General features: G+C 37.1%; 2 protein-coding genes across 3 annotated transcripts; one reads left to right on the forward strand and one right to left on the reverse strand.

The window, feature by feature from the left end:
- Positions 1-6,497: 6,497 nt before the first annotated feature.
- LOC141815239 (uncharacterized) lies at positions 6,498-17,813 on the forward strand. Of its 2 annotated transcripts, none has more exons than XM_074703149.1 (9): positions 6,498-6,606; positions 6,682-6,781; positions 6,889-7,069; positions 12,709-12,778; positions 12,865-13,044; positions 13,579-13,676; positions 16,888-16,985; positions 17,073-17,243; positions 17,468-17,813. In XM_074703149.1, the coding sequence occupies exons 1-9, from the start codon at positions 6,561-6,563 to the stop codon at positions 17,637-17,639; spliced, it is 1,116 nt and encodes a 371-aa protein (XP_074559250.1). In that variant the 5' UTR covers positions 6,498-6,560; the 3' UTR covers positions 17,640-17,813. The 2 variants fall into 2 exon arrangements, with proteins under 2 accessions (XP_074559250.1, XP_074559251.1); XM_074703150.1 differs by having other exon boundaries at positions 6,900-7,069.
- Positions 17,814-17,878: 65 nt separating this feature from the next.
- On the reverse strand, positions 17,879-20,820 carry LOC141814593 (putative receptor-like protein kinase At1g30570). The gene has a single exon (XM_074702531.1). The coding sequence runs from the start codon at positions 20,421-20,423 to the stop codon at positions 18,102-18,104; it is 2,322 nt and encodes a 773-aa protein (XP_074558632.1). The 5' UTR covers positions 20,424-20,820; the 3' UTR covers positions 17,879-18,101.
- Between the last annotated feature and the right edge of the window lie 6,560 nt (positions 20,821-27,380).

The following is a 27,380-nucleotide window of genomic DNA, read 5'->3' on the forward strand; positions in this document are numbered from 1 at the left end:
CTCTTAAGTCTTGTCTTAAAAAAAATTTGCGACGAGGACCGTCGCTGCCGACGCTGTGGAGTACAAGAGATTAGACATTAGACAATGACGGCACACATTATGTGAGAAGTGACGGTGCAAAAATGAAATACCTAAATAGATGAGTTAATTTAAGAATTAATATTTTAAATAATGATAAAATTAGAATAAAATATATTTTAGTTCTCCTTCCCTTTCATTATACTCCAAATTGAAGTGTAATAAATTGTAGTGATTCATGAGCATTAAAGGATAAAACTTACCATTCTCTCTCATTCCCCTTTCCCTGCTTAACTCACTTCATCTTAAACAAAGGTCATAATTCTTCTTTCTCTTATTTAACCTTCCCTCCTCTTCTATCAACTCCTCCCAAACAAAGCGTAAAACGCTTATGACTACAAGTATAGTAGTGTCTATTGTAAGTGGTCGTTACGTTGGATAACACTAAACAATCTGCGATGCGCGAAAAAAAAATGATGTATCTCGCAATTAATCCCACACTAGACATATACTCGAATAGCTCCATGCTAGCTGACCAAAGACGTGATCATAAGGCAAAATCTCCAAAAAGACATTATGACTTGAGAACATTCTCATGCGAAAATATTCTCGGAAAGACGTTATGGCTTGGGGATATCCACGTGCGGAAACATCCCCGACAAGATGTTGCAGTCAACCCACTCCGGTGTGGCCCTGTTCGAGAAAACACTAGTTCGAAAATACCCTCGGGAATAGCGACTGGATCTATCACTCTACCGTCTCATTATTAGTTGATTATACAGAAACACCCCCATCTAGGAACGTCCTCTACATGTCGATTCAGGTCATGAGAATATCTTCATTCGAGAATATCTCTTCTAGACCTGATTTCTCCATCTATAAAATTTAATCATTCTTGCTAATTAATGATGCTTTAAGCATCAGTCTGATAGAAACAGTGATGTTTAAGTATGAGTTCGACAAGAGTTATCTCAAAGGGAGATGATGTTAGCAAGATAGATGTACGAGACCTCATGTATCACGAGGAGAGGTCAATTTGGGATCCATAACCGAACACGTACTCAGTGTGAAGCCATGCCTCTTATAGAAGATAATGACTGACAAAAGACAACGCCAACCCACACCTCTTACTGTTGGCCAACGTACATGTGCACTACAATGTATGGTGGCCTAAGTGGGAGCTTATCTTGCTGGTATATAAAGAGCGTCATGACTCATGTGAACCAAGGAAAAGTATAACGAGAATCAATTGACAGTGACCTTAAGTCAAGAAAGTTGATTCGGTCAATTGTTTTCTTCTTCATAGTCCAAAAAGTTTGGTTCAAATTGGCATGTTCAAACAAGTATTCGTCTCTCATTTCTCTTCACCATCAATTATGTCTGCTAAAGGAAACTTATTAAATGAAGGTCCATCAGAGATGAAGTTAATCAAGTTGCTGAAGAAGAAAATTTGAAAGGAACTTCTCTTACCTGTGAGCTTGGCCCATCAGTTAATATGGTGCGGCAAATAGCAATAACTTTTGTGTACCAGAGGTCAGATGAAATAACTAGGTTACTTGTTTTATTAGAGAAATAACAGAATCATTTACATGAAACAAAAAATGTGAAAGACGTCTCTTAGTACTACACAAAGATACGGCAGATGGAATTATGATAAAAAGAGGATGATGGGAGACAAGGTATTAAATTTCCTACCAGTGCCGTGGATCATCACGGCTCCCAGCTAGCAGCCTCGTGGAGGCTGCGTGAAGGTTGTTGCAATGTCGAATCGATTTTCTCATGGGGTCGAGAAGATTGTCGTAATCCTAGCTAGCTAGGGTAATTTCTATGGGGTCGCAGAGGTTGTCGTAATCCAACGACGACCTCTCAGGTTGCGTTTCTTAATGTTTCATCTATTAATTTTTTTTTTCCTCGATGTAAAATGAAAAATAAAGACAAAAAACCTCTTGAGGATTATTTTTTTTCTCTCCTTATCTCTTTACGAGATAAACAGAGGAAAAAAATAATTCGACATTTTATTGAATCAAGTAAGTAAATTTCGATATTATTTAAATTAAATATCATATATGGGGTTAAAAGAATGGAAAGTATCTCCATTGGTATGAGACCTTTTGGAAAGAACCCAAGAACAAAGTCATGAGGGCTTAGGCCCAGAGTGGACAATATCATACCATTATGGAGATATTTTGATTCCATCGGTACTAACACATATTTTTGAAATACCCTTCATTTTTCTATCAATTAGTAAGTTTCCTTCATTTTTCTATCAATTAGTAAGTTTCATTCAAAATTGACCGATAGATCTAGAGAAATCATTCCAAATTAAAATTAATATATTCATAAAAATCTCTTTAACATATTTAATCTAAATTTGATAGCATATTGTGAATAAATAAAGCTACTTGTCACAACTGATTCCTGTCACAAATTTTGTAACGTCGATTTTAAAGTTTAGATTAAATCCAGGCCGTAGATTGAATGGATGATTGCGATATGGATTTAATTTGATAGCATAAAAATTGTGATAAGGATCATCTCTTCTCAATTGCGAATAGTGAATTAAAATGAGAGCATATCTTTAAATTTTTACTTTACCAATTCAAAAATTCATTGCTTTCAATTCACGTTATTGAATTTAGATATGAAAATATAGATATATTAAAGAGGTTTCAGAAGTATATTGATTTTGATTTAAAATGATTTAGAATTCTCTATGTTCATCAATTAATTTTAGATATGAGAACAAAATTGATTGATGGACCTACTACTATTTAAAAATTTATAAGTTTAATATTTTTTAAACAAGGGAAGTCCTAATAACTCATCAGTTGATGTTGGATCAGTGAATATCATTGCCCTAAGCCTTATAATAAACTTGTGATAAATTTTATCGAGTCTTTACAAGTTTAAAATTTACTGTTCTCAATTTACATTATAAATTCAGATACAAAGACATAAATACATTAAGAAGGTTTTTAGGAGTACATTAATTTTAATTTTAAGTGATTCAGATTTCTCTAGGTCCATCAGTCAGTTCAGACGATGAATCTAGATAGAAATAAAGATATTTCAAAAATATGGGCCGTGATTTGGGTATTATGAAAGTTGAGTACGTGGTTTGGGTAATATCAAAATTTGCTTATGCGGCGATAATCTGTCAATGCAAAATGTCAAGGAAGGATCATACCATATTGAGTTTATTGCATGTAATTTTGTCATGCATTACAACATATTAATTTCGCTACTCACATCTCTATATCACATGACAACAATTTTAATATTATGCCAAAGCTCTTCTTTAACTTTATACAACATACTACTGATAATAAATTAAAATATTCATATATATAAATTTATTTTAATTTTAAATTATCAAAAAATAAATCTAATTTAAATTTATTTAATCCTGTTATATTTATTTAGTGGAATTCAATCAATTATTACTTAATAAATATTAAATATTTTATAAGATAATATCAAAAATTAAATTTAATATTCAATATTTCAAATATAACTCAATAATAAACCTATATAATAATTAAATATTAATAAAAATATTTTTAATTAATATATTTTATATTTAAAAAATTATTAAAACTATATCAGTATGAATATATGATATGATACTGAAACTCATATCATTCTAATCATAAATTAAAATTTCAACACATCTTCAAATTTTAAACCTTGATCAGAAATTTCAAAGAGAAAATCCGGCCAACAGCTTAATCCTCCTACTTGTTGACCGATGTTGACATGCAGATAGGAGATCCACTCAAGTGTGAGGGATCAGAAGTTCTATTGGATTTAAACCCGAAGGAAATGATACAGCCGAGCTGGGAGTGAGGAGGAGGTAACGCCCACAGCAAAAGGCATGTTCCAAAAAAGTTTGGTTACGTTCAAATTGGTATGTTCAAACAACTATTTGTCTCCCATTTCTCTTCACCATTTTAATGGTGGGTCAAGGGAAACTTAGCTTATTCAATGAGGGTCCATCAGAGATGAAGTTAATTAAGTTACTGAAGAAAAATTTGAAGGGAACTTCCCTTAGCTTACTTGTGAGCTTGTCCCATCAGTTAATACGGTGCGGCATATAGAAATAAATTTTGTGTACCAGAGTTCAGTTTTCCACGTGAAGATCCTGTCCCACCTACGAATTTGGGGACCGATTCATACCACTTCACTTGTTTTGTTAGAGAAATAACAGAGACATCTCTTAACTACAGTCTACACAAAGGTACGGCAGATGAAATTATGATAAAAAGAGGATGATGGGAGACAAGGAATTAAATTTCCTACCAACTTCGTGGATCATTGCCACTCACAGCAGCCTCCGTAGTCAAATATACTTAGTCCATCCAAGTCCACTAGATCCTACTCCTTTAGCTCGGCCATCTAATTTCTTCAACTCGACCACTTGATCCCTTCAACTTCGTCCATCCGACTCCACTCGATCTGACTCCTTCAACTCAGTCACTTGACTCAGGTCGATCACTCAACTCTAACAACTGTGCGACCAAACTCCCTCGGAATCAAGCCATCAGATTCTCTTCGATTCGAGCCACCAGATTCTCTCCGACCGGGCCACCAAACTCCCCCTGATTGGGGCCACTAGACTCCATTTGATTTGGCCCACCGAATTCCCTTAGACTTGGCCTACAAATTCCCTCTGACTTGGGCCTTCATCTACATGACTTATCGTATCATTTTTTTTTAGAACGTGGGTAACATGATCATTTTATCCCGAAAAATATGGAAAATGCAATCTTTTTCTTCTAAAAAACATGGGCAATGTAGTCGTTAATTCCGATTCTCCGGGAAGACATGGGCATTGGCATGGGTAATGTAAGGGCACCGATGCAACTCTTTAAAAGATCATATGCTCCCGCAGGCGCAAGTACGTGCGCACAAACATCCAAACTCCCATACTATTTCATTATCTGTCACACCATTCTCCATCCTCTATGTTAATTTGAGCGTCGGAGTGACCTCGTAAAATTTAGCCTCGGTGCCCATTTTGACATCTGATTAACTGTTGCAAACATCTTAGGTGTTCTCTTCGTCATCAAAACCTTTCGCATCTATCTCTTAGCAGTTGCCTCTCATTGATTCGCCTCACCGTGGTCTCAGACAGGAATACTAAGTATGATTTTAAAATCTTGAATTCGTATCAGGCACAATATAAATCTTTAAATTGATTATAATTAAGGGTGAACAATTGGTTAATACTCGAATTAACTGAATCGATTAAATCAAACTTTTCTTGACAATTCAAATCGATTGAACTTTTTATGAAAATCAAACAAACCGAATTGAAAAAAAATAATTCGATGTTATCGAATTAATTGATCTTTTTGCATTCGAGTCGGGAATCAAAATTTTAATTTTTTTTAAGCATCGATCTTTTTGCAGTTGATTATTTATACACAGTTTGATTGATATCAATTCGATTTAATTAGTTTAATCGATTTTTAAATTTTAAAATAAAAATAAAATCAAATAAAATTGAAATAATTATTTTTTAAATAACTAAATTTTTGAACAAATTGAACTGAACTTCCGAATTCTATTTAGATCGATTAATTTGATTTAACTAATCTTTTGCTCAACCTTAATTATAGTGCAATTTAACAACTTAAAATCTTGCATATGTAGTTCTAAAGAGTTCATGTTTGTTAGAACACTAACATGATGACCATAAATGACAACAATGTGCCAATGCCCATTAACTTTGGACATTAATACATAATGCCTTTGAATACATCTTGATTGATATTTTCTCATAATTTTTCTTTATAAAATTTTGATTTAATGACTTGATGCATTTCTTCTGTCATTTTTTTGAATAAATAGATGAATATACAATAATTATAAATTTATTTATAGAGACTAGGAAAAGAATTTGTTCAATAAAAGAATTTGTTCCCGTTGCAACTATGTCATTGACATAGACTAGGAAAAGAAAATTTTCAATAGATATTACACAACAGCCATCCTACCGTTTATCATAAGTACTCAGTTCAGGACTGGGCATCCCTAGGGATTGAATCCATAAGACTGACTGGGATTTATCATAAGTACTTAGTCCATTATCTTTGGAGTAATAGTGCCGCGGTAAGACATCTAGGTTGTCACTTAGGCACTTATGGTTTGATCCCAGCTACGGCGTATTTATAGGAATTTTCCTTCAAATGAAGAGTACAATCAAAGGATGCTGAGCGTCTGGGTTGATCGCTGCGTACACTTCTCGATTTATCTTAATGATCGATGAAAAATTTTTATGAGATCGGATCGATCACCTCAAAATAGATCATTCAGAAATAATGAATAAGACTAACTAGGTTCTATAATGCGTACCCAGTCCGTTGAAAAAGGAGACAAATTTTGAAATAAAACGAACAATTCTTTAAATTAAGATATATTTATATAAATGATAAAATTTGGCGTGGAAACGAGGCCCACGTCTATCTACGCCGTCTGGTGGAACTGCTCTCAACGGCCCTCTTCCTTCTCCTCCCTCGTCGCGGGACGACCACACCGCCATGAGCAGCGGAACCCTCTCCAATGTCGCGATCATCGGCAGCGGGAGTAATTTACCCTAACTTTCGTTCTAATTTCTCATTCCCGTTTCTTGATTTTACCGATGGCGATGCAAATTTCCAGTCTCCGGGGCGGTCTGCGCGTCCATCTTGGCCGCCTCGGGTGTCTCCGTCACCATCTTCGAGGCGGGCCGAGGAGCCGGCGGGAGGATGTCTCAGAGGCGGTCCGGTCCTTTTTTCCCCCGGCTTAACGTTGCAGTAGTTCGTTATTGCTGTGGGCGGGAGTCTTTGCGCAGAACACTGAAGTGATTCATGGTGTCGTTATTTGTAGAGAGATGACAGAGGATGGAAGGGATCTTTTCTTCGACCATGGGGCTCCATATTTCTCGGTCACCGATAAGGAGGTGATGGGCCTTGTTAACTCCTGGCAAGCGCGAGGTATTGTGGCGGAGTGGCGGGTTCCGTTTGGGTGCTTTGATCGGAGCGCGGAGAAGTTCGTTGATCTGGAGAAGGTTTGTCCAACTAGTTATTTGTTCTTTCATTAGTTGCTTGATTTTGGTAATACATAAACCTTGTTCGTTAAATTTCTCCTCCAAGTTTTTAGTGCATTTTATCGCATCTAACTCTTTATGCAATGCTAACTATTTCAAAAATATTTTAAAGTTGCATGAATAACAGTAGCCTTAGATTTAAATAGAAGTTAAATTCTGATTAAGATATCCTCTTATGACGAATAAACAACAGCACTGATTGCATGTACCGCCACACCTAGTTGTTTATAAATAACGTGGAATTCGAGCTTCCATAATTCTAGACAACTTCCTGAGAGAGAGAAAAAAGAGTGTATAGTGTATGTGTGTAATAGTGGATGAATCCACATTTGAGACCGCGAGGGCTGCAATCGCTGATACATCACACGGCGCAACTAGAATTGAAGCTAAATTTGGATGTGGCCAAAGGAGTTGGTTCCTGGGCGATAACTGTAATAGTGTAAGAGTCATGTATTGGGGGGGTGGGGGGGGGGGGGGACTTGATTGAGCTTGCTCAATCATGATTGTACACCTTTACCTTTGGATAATATTAATTTAACTATCCAAAAAAAAGAAACCATCCAAATTCAATAATCTTGGAAGAAGAACAAAATAACTATCCATGCTGTCCAGAGGATCAACTGTTAAGGTTCAACCATCTCAAAAGGATCAATGACCCAAGCCATTTTGCCTGTGGATATGTGAATGAAGAGATCTGCCACAACTTTGAAATATAATAATCATTAACTATTTTGGCTTCTTTATCTAAATATTTGTTGTGGTGCAGTCTTGCAAAGGGTTCAGTAGAGGGATAAGATCAATGTAGTTGATCTTAAATAGTTGGGACTAACATGACTTCATGATTATGATAATCTATTTTTGCTGCTACTCGTTATATATGTATGTCTTATTTATATGCTTAATAGACAACCTAGATGCCCTTTGATAAAGAACCTTTAATCCAAATAAATGTAGACAAGTAGGATTAAATATATACTTAGTCAACAAATATAAGCATAACCTTAGTCCCACCTATTAAGGTCCATATCAAGTTGTATACTGCGAAAATATTAATCATAGATCCTAATCAGTCTCCTTTTTCACCTAAGGGATGGTATAAGATGAATCTATCTCTTAAATGAAAGAACACATCCAAAGAGAGATGATAAAAATGCATGAATGGGAATAATGGTGATATCCGACTTTATCAATGGGTCACAAGGTTGTTAAAAGGCAGGAAATCCTCAACATAAGAATTCATGCCCTTCGGTGATTGAAGTCAATATCTCTCAGCTCTCATGTTGCTTCATTTACATGATGTGATATATTTTTGCAGAAGATTTACGTGATTGATTGATAATAGCAAATATGCATTTGATCTCATCATGCAAATCATGAAAATGCAAGACGTACATACTCAGAATGCTTGAGCATTAGGAGTAGATATAAGACTCAAGCGACTTAAACAACTTGAGAATGCTGAAATGACCAAGATAATGCCTACAAGGGATAAGGAAAGGATGGAAGTAAATCAATTGACACATCAATATAGTGTAGTTCCTTATCGTATAACTTTATATGGTTGTATAAGCGGGCTATGCTAATGCTTTTCAAAAGAGAATATTAAGACATTTGATATCAGAAAACATAGTTTCATCCAAGAGGAACAAACTTTTAAAAATTCATGTTCATCCTAAATGAACAAATCAAGCTTGAATGGGTCTTGATGCATGACAAATTCAACAGATCAAATCGAATTAACATACTCGATGAACTGAAGCTCAAACATAAATTTAGGAGTATCAATTTGGGTGGGTAAGGTGGGTTTGGGTCGGGTTGAAGCAAGGGTATTATAAAAAAATTCCCAACTCGAACCCGACCCGAATCCGAAATCAACCCAAAAATTATAAACTCGAACCCGGATAACCAGACTAACTCGAATAACCTGACCAACTTGATATGATTTAACAAAATAATTAAATAAAAATTCAAAACACACAATAATAATATTTTAATTTAAACACATAATAACAAACCTCGTTTAAATTATATGATAATTATATTTCATAGGTTTAAATATTTAAATTTAAGAGTTTAATTATCTAAACTTTAACCTAAAACCCTAATTCGGGTCAACCTTGGTCAACCCGAACCCAATCCAAATCCGAAAATTCTTTCTGGGTCAATTTCGAATCCAACTTGATTTGTTTCGAATCCTAAAACCCCCAACCCTAAACTCGAGAGTTTATATGATTATGATCATGAAGATCTTGGGGTTTCCTTGTCAGTGAAATCAATGATATAGGCATCATGTATTAGGTGGTGATTTGTTCCACTCAATTTTTTGTTCTTAAAAAATAGATATTTAGATTATGTTGTTTTTAAGTAAAAGGTAGTAAAAGTTTTAAATAATTTATAAGTTTTTTTATGCTTAAAAAATTTGACTTTAGCTTATTAACCAAACACTTAGTTGTTTATTTGGTTTACAACAGTACATCAGAGGACCTTTCCCACAGACACCTTTGAGGAAGAAATTGACAACACCTTGAAATATCATATTAGCCATCACCTTAATTGGTCTCTAGTTATTTTTACATTTAGTAGCTTGCCTAGGTTCCTTTTGACTAAGCACCTTTAACTCAAAATACTCATGATTGACTTGTAACATTTATGTTCAATCAAGAGATATTGGCATGTTCCTCTATTTCTCACTCACAAGTTGATGCAAGAGGATCCGAAGAATTTTATTACTATTTTTGATAATTTTTATTTTTTGATATTTTTGGTATTTAGAGTATTTTTGGTAATTTCTAGCTTTTGTATTTTAGGATTTTGAGTCTGTTTAGAATTTTTAGAATTTTAAATCTATTAAGATATTTTTTTCTTTTTATTAGAATTTTTTCTTTCTTTTGCATCTAAATATTTTGAGTCTATATAAGTGTTTGTTTAGTTAATGTTTAATGAGAAGTTTTTTGGATTAATAATATTTTTGGTAGTGTCGTTTATTTCCCTATCTCCTAGTATTTTTTTAAATAAATAGGTTTTAGAAGATTGATTTCGTCGTTTGCAGTCGATCAACGGAATTAATATTGCTTGCAGAATAATCGCTATCCCACTCCGGCATCAGTTGGTATCAAAAGTCACTTAGCTTCCTATTTTTTAAAAGAGGGCTACTTGGTGGTTTACTAGATTTTTCTACTAGGGAGCTACAAGTTCATACTCAAATTATTACTGCAGCTGTTGGTGTTGCTGTTGAGGGCTTGTCACCATTAGCGGAAAAATTACAACCGGAAATCGCAACGCATCTTTCAATTGCTTTAGCTGAAAATGCAATTGTCATTCTGATGCTAGTAGAGTTTATCGATTTGGTGCTAGATGATCTTCCTCCTAGGCGATTACTTGATACTATTTTAAACTCGAGGATGAGTTTTTTCCAATCCGGAATAATTGATGTAGGAGGATCCGAAGATTTTATTACTATTTTTGATAATTTTTATTTTTTGATATTTTTTGAGTTTTTTGGTATTTAGAGTATTTTTGTTAATTTTTATTTTTTATATTTTAGGATTTTGAGTCTGTTTAGGATTTTGAGTCTGTTAAGATATTTTTCCTTTTTGTTAGGATCTTTTTCTGTCTTTTCCATCTTAGAATTTTTGGTTTATTTAAGCAATTGTTTAGTTGATGTTTAGAGGATGTTTTTGAGGATTAATAATATTTTTCGATAGTGCCATTTATTTCTCTATCTCTTTGTATTTTTTCGAATCAACAGGTTTTAAAAGATTGATTTCTAGCGCTTGCAGTCGATCAACGAAATCAATATAAGAATAAGATAATCACTATCTAACCCGACGTCAGTTGGTATCAGAGCAACTGTTAAATAAGAAGATGCTCAGTGATAAGATAAGAATGGATGCTTACCAAGGAGCGATGTTAAATAATCCCTCTCTTATTAACCAAGCTATAGTTTTGGATGTGGGTTGCGGGACAGAGATATTTAAGTCTTTTTGTAGCTTAGGGTGGTGCGTCAAAGGTCATTGTTGTTGAAGTAAACAAGAAAATGATTGTTTTTACTACTCAAATAGCCAAAGATAATGTCATATTGTCAGACAACATCACCAAAGGCCAAGAGAGGCATTTTGGAGTAATAAATGTTGTTCAATGTATGGTTGAAGAGCTCAACATGAATTTGTTCAGGAAGTGAATGGAGCCGATGGAGAAGTACTTGAGGGACACAATGATGGACAAAAGTTGTGTCCATTATGTCATGCTCATCGACGAATCGATAAGGATTCCCAAAGTGCAGCAGTTGCTAATAGATTTTATCGAGTTGATATCAGAAGATCTTCCTCTTAGGCTATCACTTGATACTACTCTAAACTCGAGGACGAGTTCTTTTCAACCTGGGGTGAGACATAGGAGGATTCAAAGATTTTTATTATTATTTTTGATAAATTTTATTTTTTTGATAATTTTGTAATTTTTTGATATTTAGAGTATTTTTGACAGTTTTTATCTTTTTCATTTTATGATTTTGAGTCTATTTGGGATTTCTAAGATTTGTTAAGATATTTTTCCTTTTTATTAGGAATTTTTTTCATCTTAGGATTTTGAGTCTATATAAATATTTGTTTAGTTAATGTTTAAGGAGAAGCTTTTTAGATTAATAATATTTTTGACAATGCCTTTTATTTCCCTATTTCATGGTATTTTTTCGAATCAACAGGTTTTAGAAGATTGATTTCGTCTTTTACAGTCGATCAATAGAATTAATATTGTTTGCAGGATAATTGCTATCCCGTCCGGTGTCACAAGTTCACAATCGGACTACCAACTTATTTAGGTTTTGATACCCATTAGCAAAGGATCCAATATGCTAGAGTTAGGTACTACTGCACTTGTTCATTGTTCCTGGAACCTGGAGATTGTTTAACTCTGAAACAGTAGAGCAATTTATGGTATTTTGATAATTTCTATCTTTTGTATTTTAGGATTGTATCTGTTTAGGATTTTGAATCTGTTAAAATATTTTCCCTTTCTATTAGGATTGTTTTTTTTTTTTTTACATTTTAGGGTTTTGGGTCTATATAAGTGTTTGTTTAGTTTATGTTTTAAAGAGACGTTTTTTAGATTAATAATATTTTTGGCGATGCAATTTATTTCTCTATCTCCTGGTATTCTTCCGAATTAATAGGTTTTAGAAGATTGATTTCGTCGTTCACAGTCGATCAACAGAATAAATATTGTCTGTAGGCTAATCGCTATCCCGTTCGGCGTCACAAGTTTACAATCGGACTACCAACATATTTAGCCTTTGATACCCATTAGCAAAGGATCCAATATGCTAGAGTTAGCTACTACTGCACTTGTTCATTGTTCCTGGAAACTAGAGATTGTTTAACCCTGAAACAATAGAGCAATTTATGGTGTTTGGTTTTCCTTCTTGTAGTGGGCAAATATGCTTGGCCATACTATTTGCTGACATACAAAGTGTTCTGAAGTTTATTTGCATTGATGATAGTGGAGAATAAACTGTATACAGTCAAGCTAACTAATTGCATTTTCTGTAATTTTCCAGTACACAGTCTAGATGCATGATAAAACATGTTTCTTTACTATTTCAGGAAGGAATGACTAAGTATGTTGGAGTTCCAGGCATGAATTCAATATGTAAAGCACTTTGCTCCGAACAAGGTTAGCCTTGCAGCTTCATGATTGTGTTTTTGGATTCTTGATTTGGGCTTCAAGTCATTTGGTATTATTGTTGAATTTCATTACAGGAATAGAAGCCAAATATGGAGTCACTATTGGCAAAGTGAGTTGGCTGTGTGAGAGAGATTTGTGGTCATTGATTGGCCTGGATGGACAAGATTTAGGACAATTTGATGGAGTGGTTGCCTCAGATAAAAATCTAATATCATCAAGATTTACTGGGGTTACCGGAAAACCACCACCTCTTGGTAAGTTCTTATGGAATTCCTTGGTCCATTCAAGTACAATTATATTTCGGCTTGTAATATATGGCCATCTTAATTGTTTCACGTGAATCATTGTATGGTTAAACTTTTAGCTTCCATTGTAAATCATATTTGTTATATATGTGTTTATTGTAATAGAAGTTTGGTTAACTATTGTTTGTCTTTGTTATCTTTTCCTATAGCTTGCCATGCATTTGTCATCTGGTTATAAAAGTAAAACTAATCCCACTTGCAGTGATTTTATGATCAGAAATTTGAATCCTTTGTTGTAGCTTTCTTAAAAATTCTCAGGAATCCAAGTAAAGTTTTCTGATCCCATTAGCAGTACAACATTGTCTGATTATCTAATTACCACCACTTGCTCAACATGTTAAAACCCATATCTAAATGCAAGTTAATCACATTGCATTAGGCTGTATTAATTTGTCCTTTTCATGTATTTCCTTTGTTACAATTTGAGAGTGTATTATGTAAAAACTGATTATATATATTTTTCCCAACTCATGATTATTTCAGATATAGCCTCATCTCCAGATTTGTCCATTCTTTCACAAGATATTCCTGTCCGTCCGTGTTTCGCTCTAATGCTAGCGTTTTCTGAACCTTTGTCTTTGGTAAGAGATCTTTTTCATTTGAAAATAGTTCCTTTTCCTTGAAAATCAGCATGTTGGTTGTTTGGGGTAATTTACTTATTATGTAGATAATTATGTTGCCTTTTTTAAAAATTCTTAATAGAAACATTTTAAAATAATTTGAAATATTTCCATAATGACTACTTGAGTGGAAATTTTTAGAACCTGATTTGGTAGCCAATCTGAAATTTGATGTTTGAAATTTAGGATCTGTTATTTGAAATTGCCATGTTTTTTTGTTTAGATTAGATTGTTTATTATGTATGTTGATTATTGGGTTTCTGTTGCCTGTTTCTCCCTCTTAATTATAATCATCTTCAAATAATCTAAAATATTTCCATAATGTCTACGTGAGGGTTTGTTCCTCCTATAGAATAGTACAAAATTCACCTATATAGGAGGTGGGATCATCCCTAGGATTTAAGGCAAGCTCTTCCCCATCTCCCTGAAATGGTCTACATGTTTTTTTCTTGTAATTCTCGTCATCATTCTATTGAAACTTTTATACTTGTTACTCTAGTTGCAGTCCTTGTTAAATTATATTATCTATATTTTGTGTTGTAAATATATTTTTCAAATATCGATGATAGCTAAGATTAAAATCTAGCCATATCTGGAAATATTGAAATCTAGTTGGTAATGATTTTTAATGCAGCAAAAACATATACAAGATACTTCAGTGTAGTTTGTGATTGGTAAATCCTTTTGAAATATAGTTTTATTTGATTCTAACTTGAACTGCATGCATGACACCCCTATGATATAAACCAGTTTAAAGAGTCAACGGTTACAGCTGTGCTGATGTTTGGTGATTACTTAGACAACATGTTATTTGATTAGTTTGAGGAATTTGTGTCACACCCTGCACAAATTAGACTTGCCGCGACACTAACTTTGCTCGTTGCACGTGAACTGTAACAATGTCAGAGCAAAATATTGAAAAAAACTAAATAACTTGATTACATACATACCTCTGAAATAATTCCACTAGTGTTATGTATATATCTCAACAATTAATCTAGGTATCAAAGAAAAGGGAGAGCGAATTACAATTTATATTTCTTTGATATTCGTCTTTTGTTGTCTTCTTAATTAGATTCATCAGTTTTCCTTAATTTCTCATTTTTCAACATTACACACATTATAGTCTTATTTTATCCACACTCAACATAACATATTGAGTGGGTGAACAATATGTAATATCCTCAACAAAAATGTGTCGTATAAGTAAAGGTGAATGACTTGCATTCCACCTAATATGAACATATCATGTATAAATGAAAATCTCAAAGTGAGCAATCTGCAACCTACTCGAGAAGGATGCATCACATATAAGAGTGAATGACTTGCAATCCACTTATAACGAAATGCATTGTATCTATGCTCACATACATACATAGTTCGGGTGAATGATCTGCAATTCACTCGAAATAGATGTATCGTATATCCATGGGGTGAATGATCTGCAATCCACTCAATACGAAATACATAATGTGAATGCATATATACAAATACATATATATAAGGTAAATGAATCGCAATCCACCTGAAAAGTGTTTCACATAAAAATAGGATGAACGACCTGCAATCCATCCGGTATGGTGTTTCAAATAAAAATAAGGTGAACGACTTACAATTCACCTCGTGAGGAAAAATCATCTCAATTTAGCCAAAGCCCACAAACACACTAAAAGATTCCAGAATCCTCTTTGTACACGGAGTTCATTGTTCTAAATTGTAAGTAATCACGCAAACTGTTACAGAGCAAAATCGAAACTCAAGACTATGAGTAATCACGTAATTTTTAGAGGGCGGGGTCGAAGCTCTATAATATAAGTGCTACATTTATTATCTTGACAATTTAATGTCAAATGATAATGCGTCTCTTTCAAAGCACAGAATCCAAAACTTTAAATATCATTGTTGCATCTATTATTTTGTTACTTAATAACCATATTAAAGTAATTCCTAAAACGTGGAGCTAGATTATTGCTATAATTAGTTTTTTATTTTATTATTTGCATAATTATGTAATCTAATTTCTTGTAGATCTCAAACAAGAAACAAACAAGATAAGAATCAATTTAAGAATAAAAGGGCAAGCAAACATGATAAGGAATAATCAAGCAGTAAGAGTAGAAATAAGATTAAAATTAAAATTAACTCTATTTTTCATAACATCTACTTTCATAAATTTAAATCACGTGCATCTTTAATCTTAACCATAACTCATCCATCAAGTGATAATATTTAGTAAGGGTATCCAGGACTTTAAGATGAAATAAAATTTTCTCCAAGCCTTATCAATTCCATTCATCCTAACTTGCCCCTCAAGAACTAAAACACCAAATAGCATGAGGAGAAAATCTGAATTTTATTAGCTAAAAGGACTAAGAGAAGGTTGTCCTTTTTGCTTTATACGCTTGTAGCAACCACAAGTAAAATCCCATGGTCACTAGGCGATGACAACAATGACAATCAACGATGACAAAGAAAAACAACAATGGAGGGCAGCGAGTCAACGATTAAGTAGTGACAACAAGGATTAAGATCACGCATGAGAGATATATCATGTGTGGGAAGCAATGAGATGAAGTTTAGGTAATGCATGGAGTGGGAGGAAGGAAAAAAGAAAGCTAGGTTAATAAATTGTGCCTTTGCATAAAGGTCCTTACATCTATAAAAATTACAAATGAATACTATGAAATTTTCAATAATATAACAATTTGGCTCTTGATTACTTAGACGACATGTTTGGCAACGACATAGTTATAGAATATTTTAATTAAATTGTAGATGTTACTGCTCTATTAGCTCTGATCATATGATCTAAATCTGTGGACCGCTTTGTCTTCCTAGGTAGGATCTCAATCCTGACAACTATTGGGTGAAGAAAGAATCCAAGTATCGGAAACTTTTAATAGAGTGCATATGCTAAAAGCAGAAGCAAAGAGTTATGCTAGCTCCTCTCTAGGATCCTCTCTGCTATATTAGATGCTATACTAGTCATCAAGTTGCAATTTTATCATACCATTGTCTGTTACTTTATTGCATCCTCAATTAACTTGCATTTTATTTCAGTTATTGTAGAAAGAAGTCACTTCAATTCTCACCAATATATCTCACTTTAGTAGTATCACTCTCATAATCTTACGATTACAGTCATTTCCTCTCTCTGGGTTTCCAAATTCAGATACCTGTTAAAGGGTTTTCATTCAAGAACTCTGAAGTTTTAAGCTGGGCCTATTGTGACAGTAGTAAGCCAGGCCGTTCTCATGCATTCCCTAATTGGTAAGCTTATTCTTCATATATATATATATATCCATGATCATTCCTTTTCTGTCTCTTTTAGGATTTAACTACATATTTCTCATATAGTGAGTGTTGGGTATTACATTCCACAACTGAGTTTGCTGAGGGTGTAATAGCGAGAACTGGCCTCAAGAAACTTTCAAGTGAAGCCTTGGCCAAAGTGGCAGACGAGTTGTTTCATGAGTTCCGGTCTACAGGAATTAGTACTCATCCAGTTTTCCTGAAAGCACACAGATGGTTAGTATAGTTTGATAGTTCCTTACATGTCTTTTTGATAACTCGATCAGCATGGTTTTCACTTGCCAAATATGATTTCCACAGATGTATTTGTAGTAGAATTTATGCTTTTTATATTCTATAGATTTACTCTTCTCGAATCTAAAACGTCATACAACCATCTTAGTCTCGCGTATACATATTTTTCTGCTCTCCAACTCACTGATCAATAAACTCAAACTCAGGGGCAGTGCCTTTCCAGCTATTACTGTCGGTGCGGATGACAAGTGTTTATGGGACAAGAACAGGAGGTTAGCTATTTGCGGTGACTTTTGTGCGAGTCCTAACGTTGAAGGTGCAGTTCTTAGTGGCATACGAGTAGCGTCTAAGATGCTTGGCAAGTCGAGCACGAGTTAACTTGCACCCTACATCATCTGAACATTAAGAGTACTGTATGAAAATTAGTGAATTATAGTTATGGCAAACGAGTGGATCTTTCTCAGTCATTTAGAGAATGATAGCATATTTGGTTCAAAGGAATAATTGTTAATGAATTTCCATGGAATCAATATTTTGATGTTTGAGTGAACATGCAGACATTATCATCCGAAGATTGAGATTGCATTCTTGACATTCTGTCAACTTTTGTGCTTCCTGGTAGCGGCAAGAAGTGCTTCCTGCTCGTTACCCACATCACATCAGTCTTTTAATGTATTACACATTGTTTTTCGAGTGGTTTCACAGGAAAAACAAAGGCACTCACCTACATAAACGATGAACCACATAATACAACAAATAACTTATAAATAAAAGATTAATATGAAGCAAATAATAATCCCAAAACTGTATTCGCAAACTCACTGGCCCTTTGCGTGATCCTTAACGCATACTATTCTTCATGTGCACCTCGTGCAATTGTGACACGTTCTCCAGGTGCCACAGCACCTCTCCCATCGTCGGCCGCCTCTTCCCCTCGTCGGCGAGGCACTTCTCGGCGATCTCCACAAACTTCGCCACCGACTCCGGCAAGTACCCCTCTTCCTCCTTCAGCCGCGGGTCCACAATCCGCTCCGCTGACTGCTGTTGCAGCGCCCACTCCGCCAGGCTGATCTGCTCCCGCGGCAGGCTCGGGTCGATCACCGGCCTCGCGCACACCACCTCCAGCAGCACCACCCCGAACGAGTAAACGTCCGACTTCTCCGTTAATTGTTGCCGCCGGAAGTACTCCGGATCCAGGTACCCGAAACTTCCCTTCACCGCCGTGCTAACGTGCGTCCGGTCCACCGCCGGCCCGTCCTTCGACAGCCCGAAGTCCGCCACCTTCGCCACGAAGTTCGCGTCCAGCAATATGTTGGTGCTCTTCACGTCACGGTGGATGATCGCCCTCTCCGACCCTGTGTGGAGGTAATGCAGTCCCCGGGCGGCGCCTATGCACGCCTCCACGCGCTGCCGCCACGTGAGCGCCGGCCGGTCGCTGCCCAGGAGGTGGCTCCGCAGCGTCCCATTCGCCATGTACTCGTACACCAGCACCATCTCCCCTTGCTCGTCGCAGAACCCAATCATGGACGCCAGGTGCCGGTGACGGAGTTTCGACAGCATCTCGATCTCCGTCTCGAACTCTCTCACTCCCTGCTCCGATTGCTTATTGGCTCGCTTGATCGCCACCGTCACCCCCTCGTTGATTTCGCCTCTGTAAACTTTACCGAACCCGCCTGCTCCAATCACCAACGCCTCGTCGAAGTTCCTGGTCGCAATTTTAATCTCTGCCACGCTGAATCTTCTCCCGACCCTGTTCTTGTTCGAGCTGAGCGAACTCTTGATCGCCACCGCATTCTTTGTGCTTCCCGGACTCTTCTTCGCTGGCGGCGTTTTCTTCAGGCGATGTAATAAACCAACATAAAGCAACAAAACGACGCCCACTGATCCGACAGCGGCGGCGGCGGCGGCGGCGGCGGCGACCGCCCCTAAAGTCTTATTCTTCGGCTTCTGAGCGATTTTGTTACCTTGCGCTGCGCTGATTCGCGTGTGAGCATGAGCGAGAATTCCGTTCCTGCTCAGCTTAAAGATCTCGACGCCGTTGAGCAGGGCGTCCGAGCCGGATCCGCTCGCCAGCGAATTTGGCCCCAACTGCACCCAAAGCGAGTCCACCTTCGGCGAGATCGCCTCCACGTAGTCCTCGTGGTACGCCTTGTTCTTCCCACCGGCTCGAACGAACACATCAAAGCTCTCCGCCGCAGTCTTGTTATTTATATAAATCCTAAAAATCCTCTGGTTCGGCTTGTCGTAGACGAGCTCGGAGAAATGCAACCGGATAAGGTAATCGAAGTTGGGATCCACGTCGAACCTCCACGACACGTTGAATCTCCTCTCCACCACCTGGTTGTCGGTCATCGTCCTCGCCGTCTCGTACACCAGTAACGGCGCGAAGGCGGCGGTGCGGTTGACCGACGAGTAGGTCACAGTAGAAGTGTTACTGATGTTGTACGCAGCGTTGACAGAGAACATGAACTGCTCGTCTGAGTTCCACTTCCTCCACAGGGCTCCGTCTTCGCTTGGCTTGATTTCTCGGCCGCCCACGTTCAACCTGTACATGGTCTCAATTCCGGAGCTCGAAGGGAACGACAGCTCGTCGACGGCCGGAATCACCTCGATGGCGTTGACGAAGGCGAAGGAACCGAGTTCGGGGACGAACTCGATCCTGAGCTCGGTGAGGTTCACGCTGAGGGAGTACTCCTTGAACAGAGAGCTGGCGTTCGAGTTGCTCCTCGCGTTCTTCCAATCGATCTCGCCGGGGGCGTTGAACTTGGAGAGCAGCTTGAGATTGTTGGCGAGCAGATCGAAGGAGGAACCGTCGGCGTCGAAGCTGCCAAAATCGAAGGGGCGGAAGTGGAGCCTGATGAAGTAGTTCCCAGGGAGCACTGTGAAGTCGAAGCTCGTCGAGGTGTTAAAGATCCGCGCAGTTTGATAGAGCGATCCATAGATCGGGTCTTCAGTGATCGTGGAGGCAGCAGCCGTGACTCCGACAGAGGATAATGTGAAGCTTCGGCCGGGACTCGAGTCTCCGATCCATTGCCTACCTTCCACTGTGATGCTGGAATTGCAGCCGCAGTTGATGAAGAGCGGTTTCGTCAGAGCTTCTGCTGATGCTTCAACCAGAGACAGAGATGCGAGGAACACTACTAATAGGACGATGTACTCCATGTTCGATCAATCGAAGGCGAAGTGAGGAGCAAAGCTTCGTCAATTAACTGCACATCTCTTTCAGAAACTCTCCGTTCTTCCCTCGAGACTGAGGAGCCCAACTGTGTTCATCATCGTCGTTCCGAAAACATGCATCTGGCCATTCCAATACTGAGGGCAAAAACATGCAATCAACTTGGCAAGAAAATCCAATGGCTTCAGGCAAGAGTTTCTGGCAATGAAAAGGACCACACCGAATAGAGAGATTCTGCAAACTGGCTTCGCGTTGCGTGAAGAAAATGAGGTGCTGCTCTTTTTTTTTTCTTTTTCTTTCCCCTTCTCTCTCAATCTCTCTCTCTTTCTTTTAGAAGTATCTAAGCTCCCTGATGATGGATCTTAGAAGTGTTTTGCGATGAGATGCGGTAGAAGTAGCTTGGCACCGAAAGAGAGAAGCTGTAGCTACAGCTTGCGGTGGAAGAAAGGCTACTGCAAGAAGCACATGTTTTTGTCCTTTGGCAGATGAATACGTTAGTCTGCCATTAATCTTCTAGCACTGTATGTCACCCTGGCTCTCTGCGTGTTCAGATTTTGAACCGAGTGATGGAACCTGTTGATTAGATTGGATTTTGATTTGTCAAAGCGAAGATGAGTTGGTCATGCATGGTGCATGGTGGAGGTGAGTTAGGTTTTGTTGTATACAAAGGGACACCTGAAGCTAAGGGGTCCATTCAATTGCATCATTATGGAATTTGTCCTTAACGCTATGACACTACCAAGCCTCGTGCAGAGAATGCAAGATAGGAAGAAAAAGAACTTAGAATATTGATCGAACATATTGAACGAGCTAGACAAATCCAGTAGGCTATATACAAATGGTGGCGTTAGATGACTAGATGACTCAGTTCAGACTGTCACGTGGACACTCAGACACTCGGGAAAGCATTCAGATCGCTCAGACCTTGTGACGCTCAACTTCTCATTCAAACTCGGGAAAACATTCAGATTACTTGGATCGCACTCGATTTCCCTTCCATTTATATGGAAATTGTTGTCTCCGATAGCTCTGGGAGTACGCAAATTGATACGGATCGTCGAGGTTAGTGTTCAACACTATCTCCGTAAACGATATTGCTCCGTTACGGTGCTAACGGATAGCAGCAACTTGTTCCCAAGATACAACGACGAACGTCTCAGAATAGTAGCACTCCAAATTCCGAGACCGACAAACTCTCTCATAGGCTTTTTGGACTCCGAATGCACTAGATGGGATGAATGCACAAGGAAGAGAAGAATCGATGAATTGATCGATGAGTTTTCCATCATTTGGAGGGTTCTATTTATACTAAGTGAAGAGGTTGAATGAGTGGATGTGACCCTTGGACGGGATCAATCTGGGCCGTTCGATCTGGAGGGTTGTAACCCTTCATATAGCCCTCTTGATCTCATCCATCATATCTGAAGAGTTGTGCCCCTCGCCTCTTGTCACCAGCCGTCGGATCTGAATCTCTTGATCCATTCGATCTGACGCTTCAGATCAGGTCGCATCCCAGCGGTCAGATCGTGACTCTTCGCGATCCATCGCTCCAGATCGCATCACACGCGATCCATCACACCTCTTTGATCAACGGTTGCCATCCGTTCCAATCAACAGTCTAGTCATCCTTTCTTGCCCACGTGGATGCCACACAGACATTGCCACGTTAGATACGAGTCTGACACGTCACCCGAGTGCCACGTAGGCACCACAATGTCACCTGGAGCATAAATTTAAGCTCTTCGCGACGACGCGAAGTGCAAAGTGCGCCTACAAAGCGCCCATTGCGCACATGCGTACGTGCACACGTGGCGGGTGGCGAACTCACAGGTGCGAGCACCTGTTCGCCCCTGAGAAGAGAGCACCTGGTCTTTTTGTGTTAACTCCATTAACATAGCATCATTAATAAGAAAGAAAACACATCAAAAATTTCCGATGTGGAACTATTCTCCCATGTATTTCCTTATATATAATATTAATTAACAATTAATGTTATTTGGGTCAATCTTAAACAATTAATTTCTCATTCACCTTTAATCGATTTTGAGCAAATTAATAGTCTAAATCTATCTACGCAAAACGTAGATTTCAATTTTGAAGTCAATTACGACTTTCATTAATTGATGACATTCTGATTTTTTCACAAAACTGTATTGGTCCATTAAGGCCCCAATATCCAACAGAAATTACCAACAATCCTTCACTATTTTCATAAAGATGAAATTTAAAAACTTTTAATTATCAAGTGGCAAATCTTATGCATAAATAAAGGCATCTAACGAATTTGGTGAAGACCTATCAAATGCTAACTAAGGTGACTAGTAGATCAACTTTAAACCAACGATCTTATTTGATTAACCGGAGTGATCTCACACATAGACTTTTCTTATTCTCGGTCGGTATTCATATTGGTGACACGTGGATTGACATCGTGTTCTTACTATCTTGATTTTCCATGTATATTTATGTAGTTAGTCAGACCACACTAGAGACGACATCATCTTTTATATTCACATAAGTAGATGTTATAAAGAATGTTTATGTAACTAAGTATTCTAAAGGATTGCCCTTTATAACAACATTCAAAACTTAGAAGTTTTTCCTAAACATTCCATTACGTGAACCAAACACTTCCCTTGGGACAAATTAAGTGTTTCAACCATTCATATAATATATTTTGCTCATTGAATTCAAGAGTTGGAAATCATCAAAGTTGAGTTAAGTTTCTACTATTGATGATCACTAAGTTGACTTTAGTCCCATTTTCTTTGACCTCCTTAAAACTAGATCCCATGCAAGGTATTTTGTCAAAGGATTAATCAAGTTAATGTTGGGTTGCAAGGGTGCAAACATAGTTCCACATCTAAAACACATGGGAAAGATCATGAGTTTAAAAGGATGGAAAGTATCTCCATTGACATGAGGCCTTTTGGGGAGCGCCCAAGAACAAAGACATGAGGGCTTAGACCCAAAGTGGACAATATCATACTATTGTGGAGATATTTTGATTCCATCGGTAGTAACAATTGATATGGACTAACCGCCGGATGAGCCATGATCCAGATCTAACCATGTGGGGATTCTCGAAAAAAACAAAGGAAGTAGGGGAGACTCGGACCATGAGGGACATGGCAGCCGGACCATGAGAAATGGTAGAGGAGCTTCCAGTGGTCCTTTGTTTGAGGGGGGGATTGTTGGGTTGCAAGGGTGCAAACATAGTCCCACATCTAAAACACATGGGAAAGATCATGAGTTTAAAAGGATGGAAAGTATCTCCATTGACATGAGGCCTTTTGGGGAGCGCCCAAGAACAAAGACATGAGGGCTTAGACCCAAAGTGGACAATATCATACTATTGTGGAGATATTTTGATTCCATCGGTAGTAACAATTGGTATGGACTAACCGCTGAATGCGCCATGATCCAGATCTAACCATGTGGGGATCCTCGAAAAAAATAAAGGAAGTAGGGGAGGCTCGGACCATGAGGGACATGGCAGCCGGACCATGAGAAATGGTAGAGGAGCTTCCAGTGGTCCTTTGTTTGAGGGGGGGATTGTTGGGTTGCAAGGGTGTAAACATAGTCCCACATCTAAAACACATGGGAAAGATCATGGGTTTAAAAGGATAGAAAGTATCTCCATTGACATGAGGCCTTTTGGGAAGAGCCCAAGAACAAAACCATGAGAGCTTAGGATCAAAGTGGACAATATCATGCCATTGTGGAGATGTGGACATTCTTTAGACCCTACAGTGTATAGTTATGAAACATTCATGTATCAATTGTCTAATCGAACTGTCTCAAGCCAATATGTCTTGACTTTTCATTGTAAATATTGTTATATCCTTTTGATAGTGTAGCCTCACTATCATAATGTATAGCAATTAGAGGCATTGGTTTCCACGACAAAGGAACTTCTATTAATAGGATCAACCATTTTGCATCCTTAGCACACGAAGTAAGAATTATAAACTTGGCTGCCATTGTGGAATCAGCAATATAAGTTTACTTTTTGGAACTCCAAGATATGACTCCACCAATTCTAAATATCCATTCACTTGTAAATACATGATTTTTTGTATCAGATATCTAACTAGCATTTGTATATCCATCTAGAACTTGAAAATATTCAAGATAATGTATACCATAATTCATAGTGTGTCTTACGTACTTCAATACTCGATAAATTACATTCCAATGCAATTGATTAGGATTATTGATATACCTACTCAATTTTTAAATTGTAAATGCAATATTAGATCTAGTCATTATCATTGCATACATCAGAGAATCGATAACTCTGACATATTCTAGTTAGTTAACTATCCTTTCTGTATTAGGATACAGTTTAATACTAGAATCAAAAGATGTTATAATTATCTTACAATCAAAATGGTCAAACATTCTCAATACTTTTTCAATGAAATGAAATTGTATAAGAACAAGACTTTGTTCTTTCCTCAAGATCTTTATATTCAAGATCATATCTGTCTGACTCAAATCTTTCATATTGAAGTAGGATGATAACAATGATTTAATATCATTTACACTAATAATATCAGTTTCAAAGATCAACATGTCATTCACATAAAGATAAATAATAATACCTATATTATTATTAAACTTACTATACACACATTTGATTTTAAATCCATTAGCAACTATCACTTATCAAAATTTTCATGTGTTTAGGAGCTTATTTAAGTCCATCTAATGACTTAATCAATCTACACACTTTACACTCTTGTCCAGGCATAACAAACCCTTTTGGTTGTTCTATATAGATCTCCTCATCTAGCAATCAAGATTCTAATAGTAGCAAACCTAGCAACTGGTGCATAAGTATCAAAATAGTCTAGGTCTTCTTTTTGTTTAAAGCCCTTTGCTATTAATCTTGCCTTGAACTTGTCTATAGTTCCATCAACCATTATCTTCTTTTTAAAGATTCATTTACAATCGATTGGTTTTGAGCCATATGGAGATCAACCAAATTCCACATTTTATTATTCATAATAGACTCCATTCATCATTAATTGCTTATTTCTAGAATACAATATCCCTTGAGTTCATTATTTCTTTATATATTTTGGGATCAGATATGGATATCTATTTTACATTTGAATCCCTAGCTCCCTTCAAAAGATGCATAATGAAATCAAGTCTAAAAGATTTTTTCCTTTCGATCGCTCGGACCTTGTGGTGCTCGACTTCCCATTGGACTCGGACCTTGTGGTGCTCGGCTTTGCATTCGGACTTAGGAAACCATTCGAGCCACTCAAACTTCGTGGCGCTTGACTTCCTATTCGGACTCGGGAAAGTATTGAAGGAATTTGTAAATCCTAAACCGCATGAGTTCTATAAACTAAATTAGAACTTCAAATAGGAAATACAAATTTAATGATCTAGTTTCTACGAATAACATGGTTTAATATGTAAAATATAAAATAACGACAAGGAACCTGTTTGTAGGGCCATGTCCTTGTCCTGCAACTCCTTGTGTTTGATCCCTGTGAAAGAAAAACAAAGCGGAAGCTAGAGGGAGGTCTTCCAAGGGATTTAGGGTGACGGCCGTAAAACCTTCGTCAATGGGGAACGAAGGTGATGTCACATGATGCCCTAAACCCTCGGGGACCAAACCCTTATATAGAGATCTGAACCGTTATCAGCCCATAGATAATAACGGAACAGATTGACTTATTCCATATTTAATCCCTATCCGATAATACCAAAAATGGATTAATAAATTCAATAAATTTAATCCATAATAATATCGGAACGGACTAACGGGTTCTACATATTTTAATCCACATCAATAATCTGAAACCCGATAAATCTTAATTAGATCACTTAATTGGGTTCGGTTCGTATCCGTATATACAAATTACAATTAAGCCCATAATTAAGAAATTAAATCCAACAATCTCCCACTTGAGCTATATGTGATTTGTATTTAATATACGATTATAACTTTAGTTGATATCAAACTTTATGGTACTAAAATACCCCTGAAAACAATCTGGTCCATTAACTTCATTGGTATAGGACTAAAGATGTCATAGCTACTATATATGCCTGTAACTAGCCCTAACAATAATCACAATACCAATGTTGTTAATGACATAGATCAAGATGTGGATATGTAGTATGAAAATTACATGAAATGTGATCTGTACATGTCAATTTTCAATTGATCCTAATGACCCAAAAGGGTCTGATCATATTTGCAAATACTTTATGCTAAACTGCAATAGCAAATCATGATCCAAACTTTATGATTCCAAAAGGAATCTGTATCATATTTACAAACACCAAATGCTAAACTGCAGTAGTAAATCATGATACTTTATTTCAGAGTGTCAAACAAACATTTAATTACCCATTAATGTTTTGAACTTTAAGTACGTACAATAATCAAAACAAAATGTTTGTCTTTATAGAGCAATAAAATGTACAATAGATTCTACTAGATAAATTCTTCTTCCATAAGAAGAACTCTCATATCCACAACATGCGCATGAAACACCTTAGGCACCAAGCCTTTGGTGAGTGGATCTGCCAACATAGAATCTGTACTGATGTGCTCTATCATCACCTGACGACTCTGAACTCTTTCTTTAACCGCTAAAAACTTGATGTCGATGTGCTTGGACTTCGACGAACTGTGGTTGTTCTTGGCATAAAGTTCTGCGGCTTTATTATCACAGTTAATCTTTAATGGTCTTTCAATACCATCAACAATACGCAGTGCTGTGATAAAATTTCGCAGCCAAATTCCATGATTGGATGCTTCGTAGCATGCTATCAACTCTGCCTCCATAGTAGAAGTGGCTACTAGCGTCTGCTTGACGCTCTTCCAAGATATAGCCCCTCCAGCGAGCATGAAAATATAGCCTGAAGTAGACCTCCTGCTATCTAAGCATCCAGCAAAATCGGAGTCTGAATAT

Source organism: Curcuma longa, chromosome 21 (assembly GCF_044706935.1).
Source record: "Curcuma longa cultivar G26 ecotype Majalengka, Jawa Barat chromosome 21, ITB_CL_G26_1.1, whole genome shotgun sequence".
Classification (NCBI taxonomy): Eukaryota; Viridiplantae; Streptophyta; class Magnoliopsida; order Zingiberales; family Zingiberaceae; genus Curcuma; species Curcuma longa.